Source organism: Lonchura striata, chromosome 2, assembly GCF_050655825.1.
Source record: "Lonchura striata isolate lonStrDom1 chromosome 2, ASM5065582v1, whole genome shotgun sequence".
NCBI lineage: Eukaryota > Metazoa > Chordata > Aves > Passeriformes > Estrildidae > Lonchura > Lonchura striata.
The window spans coordinates 97,646,358-97,664,751 of NC_140704.1; the positions used below are offsets into that span (position 1 = coordinate 97,646,358).

At 42.1% G+C, this 18,394-nt stretch overlaps 1 protein-coding gene across 2 annotated transcripts in view; it reads left to right on the plus strand.

Moving 5' to 3' along the window:
- The first annotated feature begins 370 nt into the window (after window positions 1-370).
- Window positions 371-18,394, plus strand: part of RIPOR2 (RHO family interacting cell polarization regulator 2) — a 107,186-nt gene continuing 89,162 nt past the window's right edge. Inside the window, exon 1 of one of the 2 annotated variants that reach the window (XM_085571842.1) lies at window positions 371-473. In XM_085571842.1, the coding sequence (XP_085427968.1) occupies window positions 398-473 (76 nt within the window). In that variant the 5' untranslated portion in view covers window positions 371-397. The remainder of the gene's footprint in view (window positions 474-18,394) is intronic. The other variant, XM_085571841.1, reaches the window with a different exon arrangement.

Here is an 18,394-nt window from a genome sequence, read left to right on the forward strand (position 1 = left end):
GGCTCCCGAATATCTTCGGATCTCTCCTCGTTCCAGGGGCCCCGCAGCGCAGCACCCGTAGACTCAGACGTGTAAACTCCTGGGAAAGGCGCCGCTCCTGCCGCGGGCGCCGTCCCCGGCCCAGGAGGGATGCTCGCCCCTTGCCTCCCCCGGAGCTCGCTCTCCCCAGGGACTGGTGCCGTGGCTCCCCCACGTCGCAGGAGCTCACGTAGACACCGGGCGCGGAGAATCGGGATGAAATTTCCTTCATGCATAAAACATGGCATGGCGACAGAGGGACGGCAGGGCCTCGCTGGCCGCCCGCCGCTTGCTGCCGGCGGCCCGGCGGCTGGCCGGGGGCTGCCGCAGGCTTGCCCGGCGGGGAGCGGGGCGCGCCGGGCCGCGGGCCGCCGGGGCCATGGCGCTGTCCCCGTGCCTGCGCTGGCTGCGGGCGCGGCTCTGGCGCTGCGGGCTCAGGCGGAGGCGCTTCCTCAGTAAGTGTCGCGGCTCAGCTCCCCGCGCACCCCTCCCCACCCCCTGCCTTTGCCCGCGGGGCCTGGCAGCATCCCGCCGCCGTGCAGAGCCCCCGCGGCCGGGCTGAGCCCCTGCCCTCCCCGGGCTCTGGCCCGGCTGCGGAGGGCGCTGCCACGGCTCTGTGCCGCGCCAGCCCCGCCGCTGCGGGACTCGTCGGGACGGGATGCTCCGGGAGGGCCCCTGCCTGACGCGGCTGAGCACTTGTTAGCTTTTCTAAGGGAGTCTTAAGACGGGATGGTTTGTGTGGTGAAAGAGGAATAAGGAAAAATGAACAATATTTACTCACTCCTGTTTTTTTTGACCAGCGGAAGGAATCAAAAAAGTCTGATTGAAAGGAACATAACCAGATCGGTGATTTGTGAAGTCACAGTGTAGACAACACTCCGAACTTGCCCACTCCTTTGGTTAATATCCATGCACATCACTGATGTATATATGTTTGTGTGTATATATACATACACATACATGTATATAAATGTATATATAGCCTTATTGCAGGTTTCTGGCATATATTATTCACCTTTTCACCGTGGTTTTACTGGAGGTAGTTTGCTTCTATTCCCTGACAGACCATTACATGGAGATTCAGCCACTTTTAGCTGATTTATTCAGGCTCCCTTTCAGCTGGAAACTTGGAAAGAAATACTGCCAGCACTTCTGCAGAAAAATGGAAAGGGTAGTGTATTGTGACACCTGAGGAAACAGAGGGGATTTCTTTGGTTGAGTCAACTGTAGTGTCTAATTACTCCTGAGGAGATGCAATGCAATGGCTTGCGAGGATGGGCTGGGTTGACTGGCCTCTCTTCCCATCAAGGTGCTATTTTGTAAAAGGGATCTTGGAATTAGAATGCCATTAGGAATACATTCCAGAAAAATTAATATGATTAAATGAGCATGCTGTCTGTCAACTCTTCATGAAGATCACGTAATTTCAGTATCTTAGTTTAGCCATGGGGATAACAAGGTCCGTTTGAATTTTTCTAACTGATAGCATGGCAATACAGACACAAAGCTCTCACTGCTACCTTCTTAAATATTGTTTTGCCATGAATTCAATTCCAGTGTGCCTTTCAGATGCAACATATTACCGATAGATGTCAGAAAGACTGATTTTCCTAATTGTCGGTTGACTGTAGGCTGTGTTCACTGGTTTTCAATGCTTGCACTTTGTTGAGTATTTTGGTCAATTTTCTGGCTGTTAATGAAGTAGAAAAATAGACAGTTTTATTTCCGGTCTACTTAGGATTACATTCAACTTTTCCATATGAAGTTCCCTACTCTTCAAAAATATGTATTTGGCAGATAGTTTGCAAATGTGTATGGAAAGTTCTTACCACAATATTCACTTTGAGCATTAATTATCTTGTGAATACATACGTTCCTTACTTGTGCTGCCCTGTGAGTTAATAAAAACAACTGCCAAATGCACCACTTAGCTGGAGCTCTAAGAATGAGAAATTTGAGAACAGCAGATGCTCTGAATAATTGAAGGAGGTTTCTTTGGTTGACAATGGTGCTATCTTTGCACATCTCTCAGAGCCTCTTTTTTTTAGCTGGCCTGTGCCTTAGGGAAACATTGCAGCACTGAACCAAAAGAATGGGATAAAGATTTTATATTTTTATTTCTTAATGAGTCTGAAAAATGCTAATCACTCAGAAGAGTGTTTGTTGGCTTTGTTACTAGAAATAACTTCTGGCATCTTTAATTAGGTTGCTTTGCCTGGATCAGTGAAGTAACACAGCTTTCTGTGATCTGTGCTGAGGCCAGTCCTGAGGAAGGACTGCTCATTGCAAATTCTGTGTGTCCAGATACAGGTTGTCCTCTTTAGCTGCCTTCTGCTGAGGCACTGCAGCAAAACTGCTGCTATTACAGGAGACATGCTGATATTCTGTTTTACAATGTGCAGTTTAGAATTTAAAAAAAAACCCAAAAAACAACTTAGTGAGAAAGCTACTGCTGGCTGGTTTTCGAAGTCTCTCTGAGCCCAGGCTGTCGTTGTAACTTGTATCTCCTTGTTAAGGCAGCCATTCAAAGAAACAGCCGGGGGACTTTTCAGTCCATCTGTGCCTGCCCTTGTGGCCTCATTCTACAGCTGAGTCCCTGAAGGAAGCTCCCTGCAGGCACGTGTGCTCATGGCAAAAACACTGCTTTGAACAAAGGCACGTTTTCAAATAGAGAGTAATGATTTCCTCATTTTCCTCACTGCCTGGCTGGATGTGGCTGTCCCTTCAACCAAGGGGAAGCAACTGCAGCTGGCACCAGAGAAACCCTCTGAGAGGCTTCTGACATTCACAAAATTAATTCTCTGTTTTCAGCTCGCAGCAAGGGCTGGCTCCAACAGAGAGACGTTGGGCACAAAGTGTAAGTTCATGATCCTGCTGTAAAAAAGACTCTGGAAATACTGAAATCTGCTTTTCCTCTGGACACTCCTGTGTCCATGCATATGGAAAAACATTGTGAAGCTTTCCTGGAGCAGGTCATCCACAGCATCTCAGTCTCACTGGGGTCTCTGAGGTCTCATACAGGTTGGCCTATTTTTCCTTCCATTTCCACTGTCCCAGCCACACATATGGTTTGTGAACCTTGTAGGAATTTGAGGTCTCCAAGACTGCTACTTGGCTGCCAAGTTTGATTGAAGCTGGCCAGTGGGTTAAAAAATATTAATGATTACTGTGCATAATGTTTCCTTAGGAAAAGAGGCTAATAGGTCCTGCTCATGCCAAGGTTGGAAGCTGAGCTTGGATCATGCTAGTAATAACTGCATGGATTGGGTTTGCCTGAACCTTAGCAGATGGGGTTTACACAGAAAATATTAAGAGTTCACAGCAATAAAAAAGGATTCTATGTCCCTGATGCAGGTCAGCAAATAGGGAAATTCTGCTGGCTGTGTGGCCGAGGGCTGTTTTGGATGGCTTTTGCCATACCAGCCCAATCCTTAGAGGCTGCAAGGTCTCTGGTCATGAGTGGTCTCAGCAATTCTGCAGGTTTGGGCCCATCTGTATCTCTTCACATATTGCTGAAAGCATTTGATGAAAAGGCAAAAGCGGGGGAAAACCACAGCAGAAGTATTTAGTGACTTGTTTAGAGCCATAACCCCAGGTGGGGCTGTGGGGCAAGACACAGGGTGTCTGTCCACATGTTCACCCCATGAGCACTGACCACCCACAGCACTGTGATGGGTCTGGGTCTGGTTCTGGATCCAGGTCCATGTCTGGGCCCAGCCCTTGCCAGCACTGACTGTCACCAGCACAAACTGATCCTGGAGTGCTGCCAGGTATCTGGGATCCAGCCACGGTGTTTATTGTGCAAGAGTGGGCCTTAGAAGCTGTATCCTCTGGTGCTAATGCACTTTCACAACCTTTAACTTTTAGGGCAAGGAATTGATGGCAATCTTTAATTAAATCTCGTTAAGTATTCATCGTTAGGCACATTTTCTCCTCATCAGCAAGACCTACTAAAGTAATGTTGTGAAGAGTCCTTTATTCTTTCTGATCCAAACGGGCTGTGCAATTTAGAAAGAGAAAGGTCTGCTTTGTATTTCAATTTGTTTCCAACTGAAAAAAATCAATTGCCATGAAAAAGCTGAGAAAAGAAAGAAAACAGGAGCAAAAATGTCATGTTTAAAAGAAAAAGGGCAAAAGCATAATTTATACATGAACTGCATAGCCTCACAATAAGAAAATGTACCTTATTATTTTGTGGTATGTGCAATTGGTTTATAGAAAAAAACCCTCAACATATGAGTCACTGGTGTTAGGGAAACAAGGCAAGAATATTTTTTATATTCATAAATGGAAATAATCTATATATTAATAGATGAGTCTGTATTTAATCTACACTTAAATGGTATCTTTTTTAAAAGTGTGCTGTTTATCCCAGTCTTTCTTAGTAATAATGTAATAATTTTGAATTATGCTTTTGTTTTGGAAAGAGAGAAGGAGGTTGTTCTCCTGCAAAGGAGTAGATTTCATGCAACAGTTAGGGATAGATGTACTTTTCTTTTTAACTAAGAGAAATGTTTTTTGAAACACAGTGTTATGTACCTGAAGGCATGGTCCTCCTTGAAGTGCTCTGGTACTTGCATGGGCAAAAATCCTTTCCTCAGAGGGGTCCTTTCAGGATCAGTGGAGATTGATAGATTTCAAAACCATATTGTCAGACCTTTGACGTGTGGAAAGAAGAATATGCAAGTATGAGTAATATTCATCCATGGCTGTGAAAAACCTCTTCCCCCAGAGCTTTTGTTAATTCTGTACCTGTGCAATGCTTAGACTCCATGCTTCAGTGACTGGAAAATCATAATAGGATTCAAGGTTTTGAATAATGATTAAAGTATTGAGAATTTCACATCAATAAGTAATTCAAAGCAACCTCAAGAACATTTGCATGGTTTGTTTTGTTTTTCTTAGTGTTGCCCCTCAACCATTCATTTTTTGCTGCATTTCGGAAAAGGTGGAACTTTTTTGTCATTATTCATTACAACTGGGGAACCTGAGACCTTAATGGTGAGTCTGCAGCAGAGCCCTGGAAGGGCAGATGGTGATGAAAATGCAGTTGATAACTTTGTAAACTTGCAATGATTCACAGGTACCATTATTAAGATTTCCAAGGAAATAGGTGATGACTCCAATTACCTGAAGAAAAGAGACAAACCAGTAGCAATAGTTATTTTGTTTGCTGTTTTTGACCCCTTCCTTTAGAGGACTAATCTCTGCCTTATTATTATATGCGTAACATATAAATAAACCCTCTTTCACTTCATCCTCCTGGATGCAACAAAACCTTAGCCTTTCTCAGCTGAATTATCAGCAAATCTGGTAACTCTTGTGCAGTGCAGTAGTGATCTTATACTCATTGCTTGGGCGATGGCTCTTCTTGGGATGGCTTTACTGCTCTTCACTCTCATACAACACAAGTGTACAGGTGTCCTGTGAGGCCTTGTCAAGGATGCCTTGACCTTAGGAGACAACTGCTGAGTGAAAGGAATGTGTTCATTCATCAACTTTCTCCCAGCACTTGTGGGTCTTATGATGAGTTTCACCTTGGTATACAGCAATATATTGTTTTATACAATAAACCAAACACTAGGGGCACTGCAAGGATATAACCCCATCCAACAGCCAAATGTTTCCCTTTTTCCTTGTATTAAAACTGCTGTGTGCTTATTGAAGTAAGGACTTCACTGTTGTGCTGAACATTAGTAAAATTCACAAGCCCTAGATTTCCAGAGCAGGCTGCATTACTTAATGCTGTGTGCTAAATAGCTTTTGTAAAATAAAATCCATACATAAATCCAAAGGAAATAAATCCCTGAGTGGGCCTAGGGCCAGTGCCATTTAAATTCCTCTTAGACTGTACTTTGGGGTGGAGTGTGAGCCTTGCACTACATGCCCCCACAGCATCTTCTCCCAGGCAGAAGGCACAGCACAACCTCCAGGTCTGAGCACAACAGCCCCAGCTCCTGCTCTGAGGACAAAGGGAATGGATCAGTCTGGACATTTTGTATTACCATATCACTGCTGCTGCTCTCCTCATTGAGAACTGTAGGGCCTAATCTAGTCCCAAAACTTAGATGGATAAAATTAATCAATATAAATCCCTCTTGCAGTGATCTTCTAAAGAGTGTTTCAACATTTTTTACAAAATAAATAAAGATGGTAAAGATGTGCCTGAAAATAATAATAATGAGCTGTTTCAAAGCTGGTGATTTAAACAGAGTGTTATAGTGTCCACAGCACAGGCACCATTGACCCTGTGCCAAATATAATGTCTACTTTTGTTAAGCCTTATAATGTCTATTTTTATTAAGCCTTTTAGCTCTGTTAATCCTTTTGATCAGAGTAAGGAGTGATATATTGGAAAACTAATTTGGAAAGTAAACAGAAAATTATGAGAATGAACAGGCTATGCTTGTGCAGAGTGAAGGACATCAGGGCAGAAGAAATGCACAGGACACCTAAAAGTCTTAAAAGCATTAGTACAGTCACCAGGCATGGAGTGGTCACTACACTGAGTAGCTGGTGTGAGAAGTCCAGATAAAAGCATGTAACCAATATTTTAAAATTTATGTCACATGAAAACTTAAACCCATACAGGACAAATGTGTCACTGGTGTAGATGCTGTGGCATGGTGTTTTTGATGAAATGATTTTTAATACCTTGGGGATTATGATCCTGTGCCGTAGGTAGAAGCTGCATTTCTCAAAGCTTCTGAGTGCTGGTGGCAGCTTTCCAAGAAAGATACCGGATCCTGAATTCCTCTTTGCGAGTCACCTTCAAAAACCAGCACAGGCTGCAGTCGCCCACGGCTAAACTCTTGCACCTCTGCAAGAACTGGGTGTTCCTCTTGAGGAGAATCCACATTGCATGTATGAAATAATGGAAAGCAGCTACTTTCTAAGTGATGGACAGCTGTAGGGAATATGTATCATGCAAATTCTGGGAGGAATACAGACCTCCAGTGACATACTACTATCATGCTATTAAAAATTAAAAATATTTTCACTTTACTTAGAGTTGCCAAATTTTCTGAAGTGAGCTCTTCACTTGTAATTTTCATATCTGTTATTCTACAAACAAAATTCACCAAACAAAAGGTGCTTGCATGTTTGTGACAAGCAAGCCTCTCCATTTCCAAAAGTGTTACAGTGCTCTGATGCTGAAATCAAATTACAGGGGTAAAGTCTCTGCCTGCAAACCAGCATAGTCAAAAACAATACAGAAATGAAGCTCAAATTTCCAGTTTTGTTTTTAATATACAGATTTTAGAACACCAGAGCAAAACTGAAAAGAAAGATTAACATATTCCAATTGTCAAGGAAAAAGTCTGCAGTAAAATAATAGCAATAGTCTTGTTTGCAAAACTGCTTAGTAGGAGTATGTTATGTACTTTTCATAACATGAACAAACCATAGAGTCTGGCCAGGTCAGAGGAATCATCTTATGGAAAATATGGAAAATAAAGTAACTCCCACAACCAGCTTTACCCTACTTACCCTTTCTATTTAAAACCTGTATTGAAGGGAGTTCAGTATCTGAGAGGGTTTAGTTTTGGAGAAGGAATGGGGTGATGCATAATTGAATAATTTCTGGTTTGGAGTGGCAGTACAAAGCCAGGCTTTTGCACTGAGTTCCTAAAATCTAACCCAAAAATGTCAAATCACCTTGAAGCAGAAAAAAATAAACTTCTAAGAAGAATATAGACAGAGCAATTCAGTTTGCCTATAATTGGTTGTATTTCCTTTGCTCTTCTATTGCAAGAGTGCTGGATAAATCCAGTGTAATTTAATATTTAATTAAATAATATTTTACCTACACATGCATATGGGGGTGTTTTAATATACTCAGATGCTCTTTAGAAACACTGAAGCATCGCATTAAGTTTTTCAGCTGCAATTGAGAAACTACCACATTTTATTATAGAATCATAGAATATCCTAGTTAGAAGGGACCTATAAGGATAACCGAGTCAAAGAGTCCGACTCCTGACAGGACAGCCCCAAGAGTCACACCGTGTGCCTGAGAGCATTGTCTAAATCCTTCTTTAACTCTGCCAGGCTTGGTGCTAAGACCACTTCCCTGAGGAGCCTGTTCCAGTGCCTGACCACCCTCTGGTTCAGTCACGGAATGGTTTGGGTTGGAAGGGACCTAGTTTCAACACCACTGCCATCTTCTTGATGCTGAGTGTTAGGTGATGATATCTCTGTAATGAAAGCTATCCTGATGTAAGCCCACAGCTCTAGAGTGAACTATTTATTGCTCATTAACACTGTGCTTGTGGCAGTAAGCTTGATTAAGCCATTTCCAATTGCCCTTGGTACAATCTCATGAGCCAGTGTGACAGGGACTGACCTGGGAGCTTGACTCAGGCACATACTTTCATGGTGCTTCCTATGTACCTGTACTAGAAAAAAAAAAGTTAAATTATTGCAGCCCCAAGAAGACAGTAACCTGCTGAATATTGAGAAGTGTAGTACCACGGCCCCCAACAGCAAGGACCTAAAGGAGGATCACAGAAAAATCTCATTTCTGTGCAATATGCAGGTGGGATGCAGAGCTCTCTCTCATGCAGCCAGAGAGCTGTAAATTGTCAAGGGATAAAGGATAAGGAGAAAAGCATCACAGCATGTTGCCAGCTAGTGGACCCCCCTGCACAGTGACCAACAGCCACAGAGAAAAGCAACAAATGTGCAGGGAGGAATTTCCACAGGAGATGCTTGGTTCACAGTCCAGGGCAATCCTGTGAGCTTGCCATGCTGTACTGCCCTCCTAGCTGATGGGCCAGCCAGTGGAAGGGAAAGCTGGACTTCCCTAGGAAGTGCCAGTCCTCACTCCAAACTGAAATGCCTCCTGCTTAGGACATTTGCTTGGAAACGTTTTTAGGTGCATATGAGGTAATACTCTCTCCTTCTTCCCCATGCATTTTCTGTGGGACAGGGAACATCAGTACTGACACTTCCTCAAGCAGCTCATAGCTTGGGCAGATGTTGCTTGGTTACGCTCTGAATAATTTTCACAGTTTGCATTAGAGCCACAACAGCAAAAGATTTTGAATACATATAAAAATCAGAGCTGAGATTGAAGGAAACAAGTTAGTGGATTTTGAAACAAACACGTGCGTATCAAACTGAGACCCTGACAGCCTGACTAAGCCCCAATCATGACATCTGAAAAAAACAGTTGTAACTAGTTTAGTGAAATTTTCCATGGTTGCAGGTCCTGATGGCACAGGTTGGGTCTGACAATACAGCTGAACTGCTCAAAGCCAACCACCACTGGAAGCTGTGTAGAGAAATTGCATTAATAGTTTTAGATCCTCAAGAGATGTGAAAAAAACAAAATCCCTTTGCAAATATCTGCAGAAGGTGCTGCATACGTTTGATGAGCATGAGTTTACATGCTTTCCCTTGCTAATCTAGGCTGACCTTACCAAGAATATGGTGTGTATTTAACATCAGATTGGGATGTCAGGAAGGACAAATGTTGCTTTCTCTCTCAATTTGGGGACTGAGAAGTGTCCTGCTTGCCCTGCTGAGCCCTCAACTGCTCAGCTGTCTGTGCAGACATCTGTGTGGGAAATCCATGTCACCCCTACAGCCTGGGCTCAGGACAGGGGTGTAGGGAAGCCAAGAACTTCCAAAAAGCCACAAGTTCATCAAGAAGATATTTGTTTCAGGGCAGGAGACAGTGATCCTTCTCCCATGGAGAAGGGTCTCCTTCACAGCCACTGCCCGCGTCCTCTGTCATCAGCACATCAGTATTTCACATGAGTACTCTGGAAGCACAATGAAATTATTATTTCTAAAAACCATGGTTATTTCTAAACCCATGAACTATGTTCAAACATTATTCAGCCAAAAAAAGGGCAAGAAAAAGGCTTCTCTCTGCATCAGGTCTGCATGGTTTCTGAAGGTCAGTTGGCGGTGGAGTGGGAGTTTGCCTGAGTCAAGTCTGAAGGATCAAACACTTAGAAATAGTCCTTCTCATTTTGGAATTTCTTAATTGCATGCCTTCAGTGCAGCTATCACCTGTCTCTAGACTCCAGATGAGTGGCAGAAATATCAGCCCACATTATTTACATTATTTACATTATTTACATTATTTACATTATTTACATTATTTACATTGATTGGAAAAATAAGGCAGCTTCAGTTTAAGTAAGTGTTGATGAGGTACCTGCCCTTGGTTTAGTTTGCAATCCCTGCAATAAATCATGATTACATAGGAAACTAACCTGATGACTTCAATTTTTTTGATGACCTCAAAGAAATGTACTACAGTGGTTTTTTCTACCCTTTCTAATAGTCATTATCACCAGGTTTGTTACACCTCATCATTAGCTTAGAAGAACACAGTCACGTATTATTTGTGAGTCAGATCAGTCATTTGAGATCAGTCATTACTACTGACATTAAAGTTCTCACTATTTTAAAGATACATTTTTAAAAAAAGCTTTGGTACTTGTGGCATCTTAAACCTGTTGCAGTCAATTTGATATATTAAAATGTTGGGAAATTGGGTTCTATTGTTATATTGCCATTTGTATTTAAATTTTTTCCATTCAAGTACCCATCAACAGAAGCTGTAAAAAGGTCAGAGGGAGGTCTGGTAGACTGAAATCAATCATTTCCATGGTGTTACCCTGCTGAATTAATCAATTAGAAGTGTTTTCAAGGATCTTTTGTGCTATTTCCAACACTTGTGTATTGCTAGACTATGTATTCAAAGAGTCGTGCTGCATGAATTAGCTTTTGTGGAGGATATGCTTTTCTTTACTTCTTAAAAAAAAGACCATTTAGTTGGTTGCAGGAAATAAGTCTTGTTCAGTGAATGCTTCCCTGGGTAAATGGTCAAAGATGCGTCTATGTGAAGACATTAGGCAAAGAAAATTCATACCAACAGATTAATATATTATATGTAATACATATAAGATAGTATATCTATTTTAACATACAAAGAAGAGTTTAAAAACTATAGAAAGTGAGGAATGTGAGATCACTTGAAGATGATTATTTGGCTAATTGTGTTTCAACTCTAAGACATGGGACTGTTGTGATTTCTCCCTCCATCTTTATATGACATGGTGGCCTTCACCATATATCAAAAGCTACACTAGTTTTATCTCTCATACACATGTTAAATTAAACCCCACAAAAATTATTTGTAGAGTATTTTCTGTTCTGGAACTATGGCTGAAGATCATAATCTTGTTTATCTGGCACAGAGAAACATGGACATTTCCTTTGTACTATGACACAATTATTTTGGTATTGCCTTAATTAGCAACCATAATTGCTAATTAAGATGAAAACAAGGTACTTTGTGTCTCAGGTATTTTCATTAAATATAATTTACTTTAGAAAAAATGAACAGTGGCAAAACCAGATTTCAAGGCTCTTCTCAGCCTGTTTTTTCCAGCATGGGGGTGGTGTGTGTGTACAATGGTAACATGAACAAGGTGGCTGTGCTGTGTGTGCTCTGAGGGCTGGCAGGGTGCTCTGCTGGGTACACCTGTGGGAACAGAGAAACTAGGGGTGCTGTACTTCCCCCTGGAGAGGAATGAGGGAGCTGCCCTTCTGCACAGCCCTGGAGAATCCTCCTCCTGAAATTGTTCTCCACTCTGATTTTTCATTCCTTTTGCAGGTTTTGCTCTTGCTGTTGCTAAAAATCAGAAGCTTAAAACCTTGCTGTGGTGGCAGATGGGATTTTGGGGGCATTTATTCCTTCAGGGCAAAAATGTGTGTCCAACTTATGATTTCATTTGTGTGGAAACATTACAGTGTGGTTGGGGCAGAGATGCTGAGTTGTATGTGCCAGACCTCTCTAATCAAGCTCTCCAAAAACAAGGCTGTTTTTTAGTCTCAGTTACTTCATGAGAATTGCTGTCACATAGAAACAGTATATCTGAAGAGAAATATGCAGGTTTGTATTGCAAACATCCAATTGGAAGCAGGGTAAGGCTCAACAAATGCAACTCAATTGCATGCATGATAAACCTGTATGTGCTGCTAAATCCACTTGAATTACTAACACAATATACAGCAAGTCTGATGGTCACGGCTCTTTGGTGGCAGATTTTTGCTACAGCAAACAGTCAGGGAATTGAATGGTCCATGCTCCCTGACTTGTGAGATAAACCTGCCACCTTTTCCTTCCAGTTCCTGACAGTCCTACCAGAGACCATGACTGCTTATTTTCCCCACTGGTGGTCTTGAAATTGGCTCATCAAAAATGCAGCACAAAATCCTAAAGTCTTCCAGAGGAATATTTCCCCCTTTGAGGGGGAAGAGGATAAGGCACTCTAGAGGCTGGGATTTTCAGTGTGATATATCTGGTGCTCAGCTACCCCCAGGTTATGTAGAATTAGGTACAATTTGTCCAGAATTTATGTCCTTGAATGTAAAAGAAACCAAAGCAAACAAACGACCCTGTGTTTAGATGAGGCCATAAAAGGACAAAGGACTAAAACATCCTGCTCTCTCTGCTGAAGGTTAAAATTGCTGTGACCTCCTTAGTAATAATCACAGTTGACCACTTTGTGGGAGCCTGTGTTTCAAGCCCACTGACAGGGGATACAGATCTTCCCTCAGATGAAGCCAGACCCTGCTAGTTCTGTCTGCAGTCATTGAAGTTATTGGCAGGGTTTCTGCACTCTGTTGGGTGTATCTCCTGTGCAGCTACATGAAACAAAAAATTGAAAGGTATCTTTCTCAAAACTTACATAGACTCTTTCAGCCATGGGTCTAGAGAGGGATCACCAAAGTTTGGCTTTTACAGAGACCACTTTCATGACAAGCTCACTCCCTATTGGGCTCAAATGTCATGCCCACCTCCTCACAGATGATGTGACCTCCTGCCCACTAATTCTGGGGGAGAAGTTTGTCTCTGTGAGAGCCTTCTCAAGTCATTACATAGGGTCTAGAGAGACACATTTGGGGAAGACAAGAGGATTAGTCATTAGCAGCCTTAGGAAGTGAGCCTCCAAGCTGCTGTGTCTGGGTGGACCAATTCCACCTCCCTTTCTTGATTCTGAAGAGAAAAAATTCCTGCCATGTTTCCAATGCCTTCCTATTTGCTTGCTATAAGAAAGGCTGCTCATGATCTTCAGCATGAGCAAATCACAATGGGATTTGCTCATAGTATTTGTACAACATGATTCTAGTACACATCTTAATGTGACTGTTTTTGTCCCTAAGTATTACATAGCTTAATTTAGATGGAAAAATTAGCACAGTTATCAACTGAAGCCAAAAAGCCATGCTGGGATGTTGCAGTACAACAAATTAAAGTGCAAGATAGGCTGAATAAATATATTTTTGTTCAGATAGTGTGTCAGCCTGTAAGCAAGGCATTTGTCATCTTGTGTGAGATGTTTTTCTGAGAGCTGTGATTTTTATAAGAGCACAGCTCCCCAGCAGAGCAGAAGCATGGCTACTGCTAGTAGCTGCAGTGTGGATGTTCTGTGCTGGCCCTCTACTCGTGCAGGGACTACTCATGCTCTAGAAATACCCATTTTCAGAAAGCAGAAAAGGATGATAAGCATGAGGGAAGCAAAGCAGAGCAGTGAACAGCACTGGATACTAAGAAACGGTGGCTGATTTTCTGTTAGCACTGGCCTGATCCTTCACAGGGAAGAGCTTTTCACACAAGTGGAAAGAAAGTGGACTTGGATATGCAGCTGGAGTTATTCATGCTAGTGCTTCCCCACATTTGTGCAATTTATACCTCCTCTTTACTGTGGTCAAGGTTTGGCATGATCTGGAGGAAGCTGACTTTGGTCTCATTATTTCAGTTCCTGATATCATGTAGAGTAGCCACAATGGTTTAATGCAAGTCCTGTGTTTTTCTATCATTGTTTTACCACCGATATTCCTTTGTTAAATACATAGAGAAGCTATAAATGGAGATGTCAATAGAAATGAATGTGTTAGATTGTTTGAGTGAGCCTAATTCCCTGTGATGCTCATTAACACCCAGCTAGATTTCCCTTTACAGAACAAAACTTCTGGTACCACACAGCATTGCCTCTAAGCACCTATAGCTATAATCCAGAAGAACTCAAAGTATTTTGAACACGTTACTAATTAAAGTCCAGAGCTACAAAAGGATTTAGGTGGGACCAAAATTCCTGACATATGTAAGTGCTGAATAACAAAAGTAGCACAGCTGCTTTGTGGATGTGCAATACACACAAGCTGGTGCATGCATTAGAAAGTCCAACAACCCACCCAGAAGACCCAGCTGCTCATGGAAATTGTTCTGTAGCTTAGGTTTTCCTGATTGAGCTCCATCAATAGGCTCTTTGTGGGAGTAGATGAGTGCTTGTGTCAACATCAGAGTGGACAGGACTACCATAAGGTCCCTATAAATGGCTTTATCCTGTGAAGGAGCCTCCTCCTACTGCCTGGGGACACCAGGCTGCTGCACTGAAAATGGTCTCATGTCTGAGAGGTGCTGAGATATTTGGTAGCCTCTCTGGAAGTCAGTAAGAAACCTTGTTGGGGTATGCTTACTGGTGAAAATATGGGTGCCTATAACCCTTGAGGAGCTTTGGCTCATCTGAGTTTCAGTGCTACCTGTGGACTGAAGAAGACAGGTTTCACCAAAGTTGCACTGTAGGCCAAACAATCTTTGTTCTTTTTCATTTGTGTTTTGGTGTTTCGTTTTTTGGGTTTTCTTTTTTAGTTTGTGGTGGTTTTTTTTTTTTTTTTGTTTTTGTTTTTTGTTTTTTTTTTTTTTAGCCTTTCTATTATGCACAAGCACAGAGGACAGCACAAGAAAGCAGGTGAAATTCTGATGTCTCAACACTTTTTGGGATCTTTGCAATAGGTTTCCACTGCACTTCACTCACTTTCTATGTGCCTAATTTTATGTTTGTAACAACTCTTGTGATTCTGAAAATATTGCTTCCCATTTGTTCCTTCTCCTACTTCATCAGAATTGCAACAATAGTCATTAGGGATTCAGGACTGCTAAAATTAATTTTTGAGCCTCTTTTACTTTGGAGTATGATACAAAGACAGCGTAATTGGTAACCTGTGTATTATCTAGTGACCTACTACAAGTAGATTAGTTATGGCTAAAAGACAGTATTGAGGTGTTGAAAAGAAGACCAGATGTTTGGTCTGAATTGGAAGGCTTCCTGCTGGATATCTGTGAGTGGTTTTACTTGATAACTGCCGATGTTCAGTATTTAGCAATAGGAATACTTAGAGAGAAGAACCTGGAAAAGCAATGACTCCACAGTGTTGCTGAAATCTGTGGGAGGACCGGATGCCAGATACTGAGTACTAACTTTGTCATTATGTCTAATTATATAAACTGTATAATGGAGGGGTCATGAATACAACCCAGCTCTTCGTAATTCCAGCATCTTCCAAGTCTGTTCTCACTCTGTGAGGTAGTTGCTCTGTCTGAAATAAGAGTCCTCACAGGAGAGAAGGACATATTCTCACTCCCACGTTAAAACTGCTCATCACTAACAATGATACTAGTTAATAAGTTCAAAGTATCAAATTAATAGTTATAGTGTGACAAGACTGAAGGGGACTTTCTCTTTTCAGCCTACAGATAAAACTGAAACTGCAGAACACATGTTTTTGCGCACAGAAGCTCTTCAGGTGGGCAGCAGCAGACTAAAACCAAATCATGTGTACTGCGTTTTGAGTAATACTGCAGAGTTTATCCTAACAATACTAATCCTTTAGATATCTCAAGAGAAAAGCATGGCTTGTAAACATGGAGGAATGGGGAACACTAGACAGAAAAAGGGTAATTAAATCATTAGCCTCCATCATACAGAGAAGAAATAGGTAACTATCATGTTAAGGGATTAGCTGGGATAAGATATGGAAGAATTATGAAATCAGTGTCTCAGTTGCATTTATTATTTTTTAATAATAGTAGAACTATGACTTCTATATCCCAGTCTAGTACTTGGAAATGTTTTGTGGACCTACGTTAGGGTCTTTTTTATGTTTAAGATATGTCATGACATGCATCAAAAAATGCTCTGCAGGATGAAAACAGGACCTTGATGCAGAGTGCTGATATTTCAGTGTTGGAAAGAATAGCACACCAGCTTCCTGCTGTGCCCTGGGCAGACACATAGGCTTTAGGACATTTTTCTATTTTAGGTGATGTGGTGGGCACTCATGAGAGAGGAACTGATAGTGCTATTTTAACACTCTGGTTTCAAGAAAAAGTCAGTGCACAAAGCCAGAACAGTTCCTGCTACATACAGCTGCATCTTCAGCCTCAGTCTCAAACATCCTCAACCCCAAAATTATTATAAGTGATCATTATTATTGTGTTCTCCTCTCTGCATGTCACTGTGTGGGAGCCTGGAGCCAGTGAAAGGGATGTGCTGACCAGAAATGAAGAACATTGAGAATTTCCATTAAAGGGGAGGAAAGCCTGTTAGAATAGTTAGTGCTGCAGCACTGGCTGCAGCAGACTTGCAGATGAGTTTTCTACTTGGCTACAACTGGATTTTGGTAAACATGGATTTCTGTTTGATGGGTTCAAAGAGGAAAAAGGTGGTAAGGGAAGGGAAACCTGCAAATGCCTTCTCCAAGCATTGACTTCTACCCCTGTCTATCTTTAAGCAGTGAGATAATTTCCTTTTTTCCCCCATTTTTTTATTTTTTCTTTTTTCTTTAAAGAGGGTGATGCCAAGGGGTGTGCTATGACAGCAGCATCCCACAGTATGCTATTTGCTTCCTTCCTAATCAAAATATTATGGAGTTGTTATTGCATATCCCTGCTGTAAGTTTGGAAATGTAATCCCCAGCATTTGGGGGATTACACTCCTCCCTGCCATGTAAACTTCCTAAGCAGATTCTCTGCCAAGTTTTCAAGTGTTCCAATTTCAAGTTATTTTGATTTTATCTCTGTTGTTTCCATAGTGCACTTTACTGTTAAAGATTCTTTATCACAGTCAGAAATTACATACAATTACACTCAGGATCTGTGAATACAGGCCGTGCAGTCCAGACCTCTCTTGTTTAATGAAGACTGAGCAAAATGTTAGCTGGGCTGCTCCAGAAATTAATTTGAGGAGAGGCACAGATTTTGTAGCCACACTTTGAGCTGCTGGACTCTGGCTCCCTTAACCTTAATATACTACATGTTACACATAAAGATGACCACTCTAACTTTATCTGGTTTGGAGTATAAATCTTAACAACCAATCATGGAATTTTCTTTTCTAAAAGCTGCAAAGTTCTGCCAAGACAGCCAAGATGACACGGGTATAAGACAAGGAGTTTTGACTAGTGTCCCTAAATGATGCAATAGCACAAATGGGTAGTAAATGTCGTCTCCTGATTCCTGAAAGCTCTCTGTAGAGCTGGGGTGTCCTGAGGGAGTTCCACCAGCAGCTGGTTTTACTGCTTGCTGAAATGCCTGCCATGCATAGCAAGGGCGTTGATGGTTTGAGATCCTTTGATGCAGACTTGCCTTCAGTCCTCAGCTGTGCTGCTAAAGAGAGCTCCACTCACTCGGTGCCTGCCAGCCACACGGCTTGGAAACACCCGCAGCAGCGCCGGCACAGCTGCGCTGCCTTTGCTCCTGGCACACAGATTAACTCAGAGATGGAGAACATCGTGTAACAGCCCAAATCTTTATGTTGATCCTGGGTCTCTTCTTCCTTAATGGGGAAGAAACGTTGTGTACTTTAGGAGGATTACATCTTTGATGGTTTTTTTTAAACACCTTTTCTTAACTGCTTGCTGTTCTGCCCTCTTTCTTGAACACCAAGGCTCTCACAGCAGAATATTGCATAGCAATGGAAGACACATTCAACCTGGTGAGACTCAGGCACTGTAATCCATGGATTCATTTGCACTCACATGCTCAGACTTCCACATCCTGAGTTAAATTCAAGGACTGGACTACAAGATAGGAGGCATACCTTCTAGAATGACTCTTTGAACATCCATAGTATATCTTGGATCAATAAAACACCTCACACACCAAAATGATGCATTATGCACAAAATGTACATGTGTAGATATGTTGAGGGAGATGGAGGCAGAGACTAACTGAGAAACCAATGGAAAACTGGCTCTAGGAGAAGAGCTTTGGCAACTCTGCCCATCCTATGGAGCAGGCAGGACTGTGAGGTGCTAAGGTCACAGACAAAAGCAGAGAGTAAACCCAGAGTGCCTAATTTACCTACCTTGGGAGCAGCTGAGGCAGCTGAGGGTGAGCACTGAATGATCCACCAGGCACTGAATGAGAGGCTAAAGAAAATATTCAAGCACAGCTGGACTTCAATAGCTCTGCTGTGTGCCAGTGAGGAATAACTAATCCCATCTCCTAGAGAAAGTGAGCTTCACACACTCATGAAACAAGCCAGCAGTGGGGTCCTAATAGTCA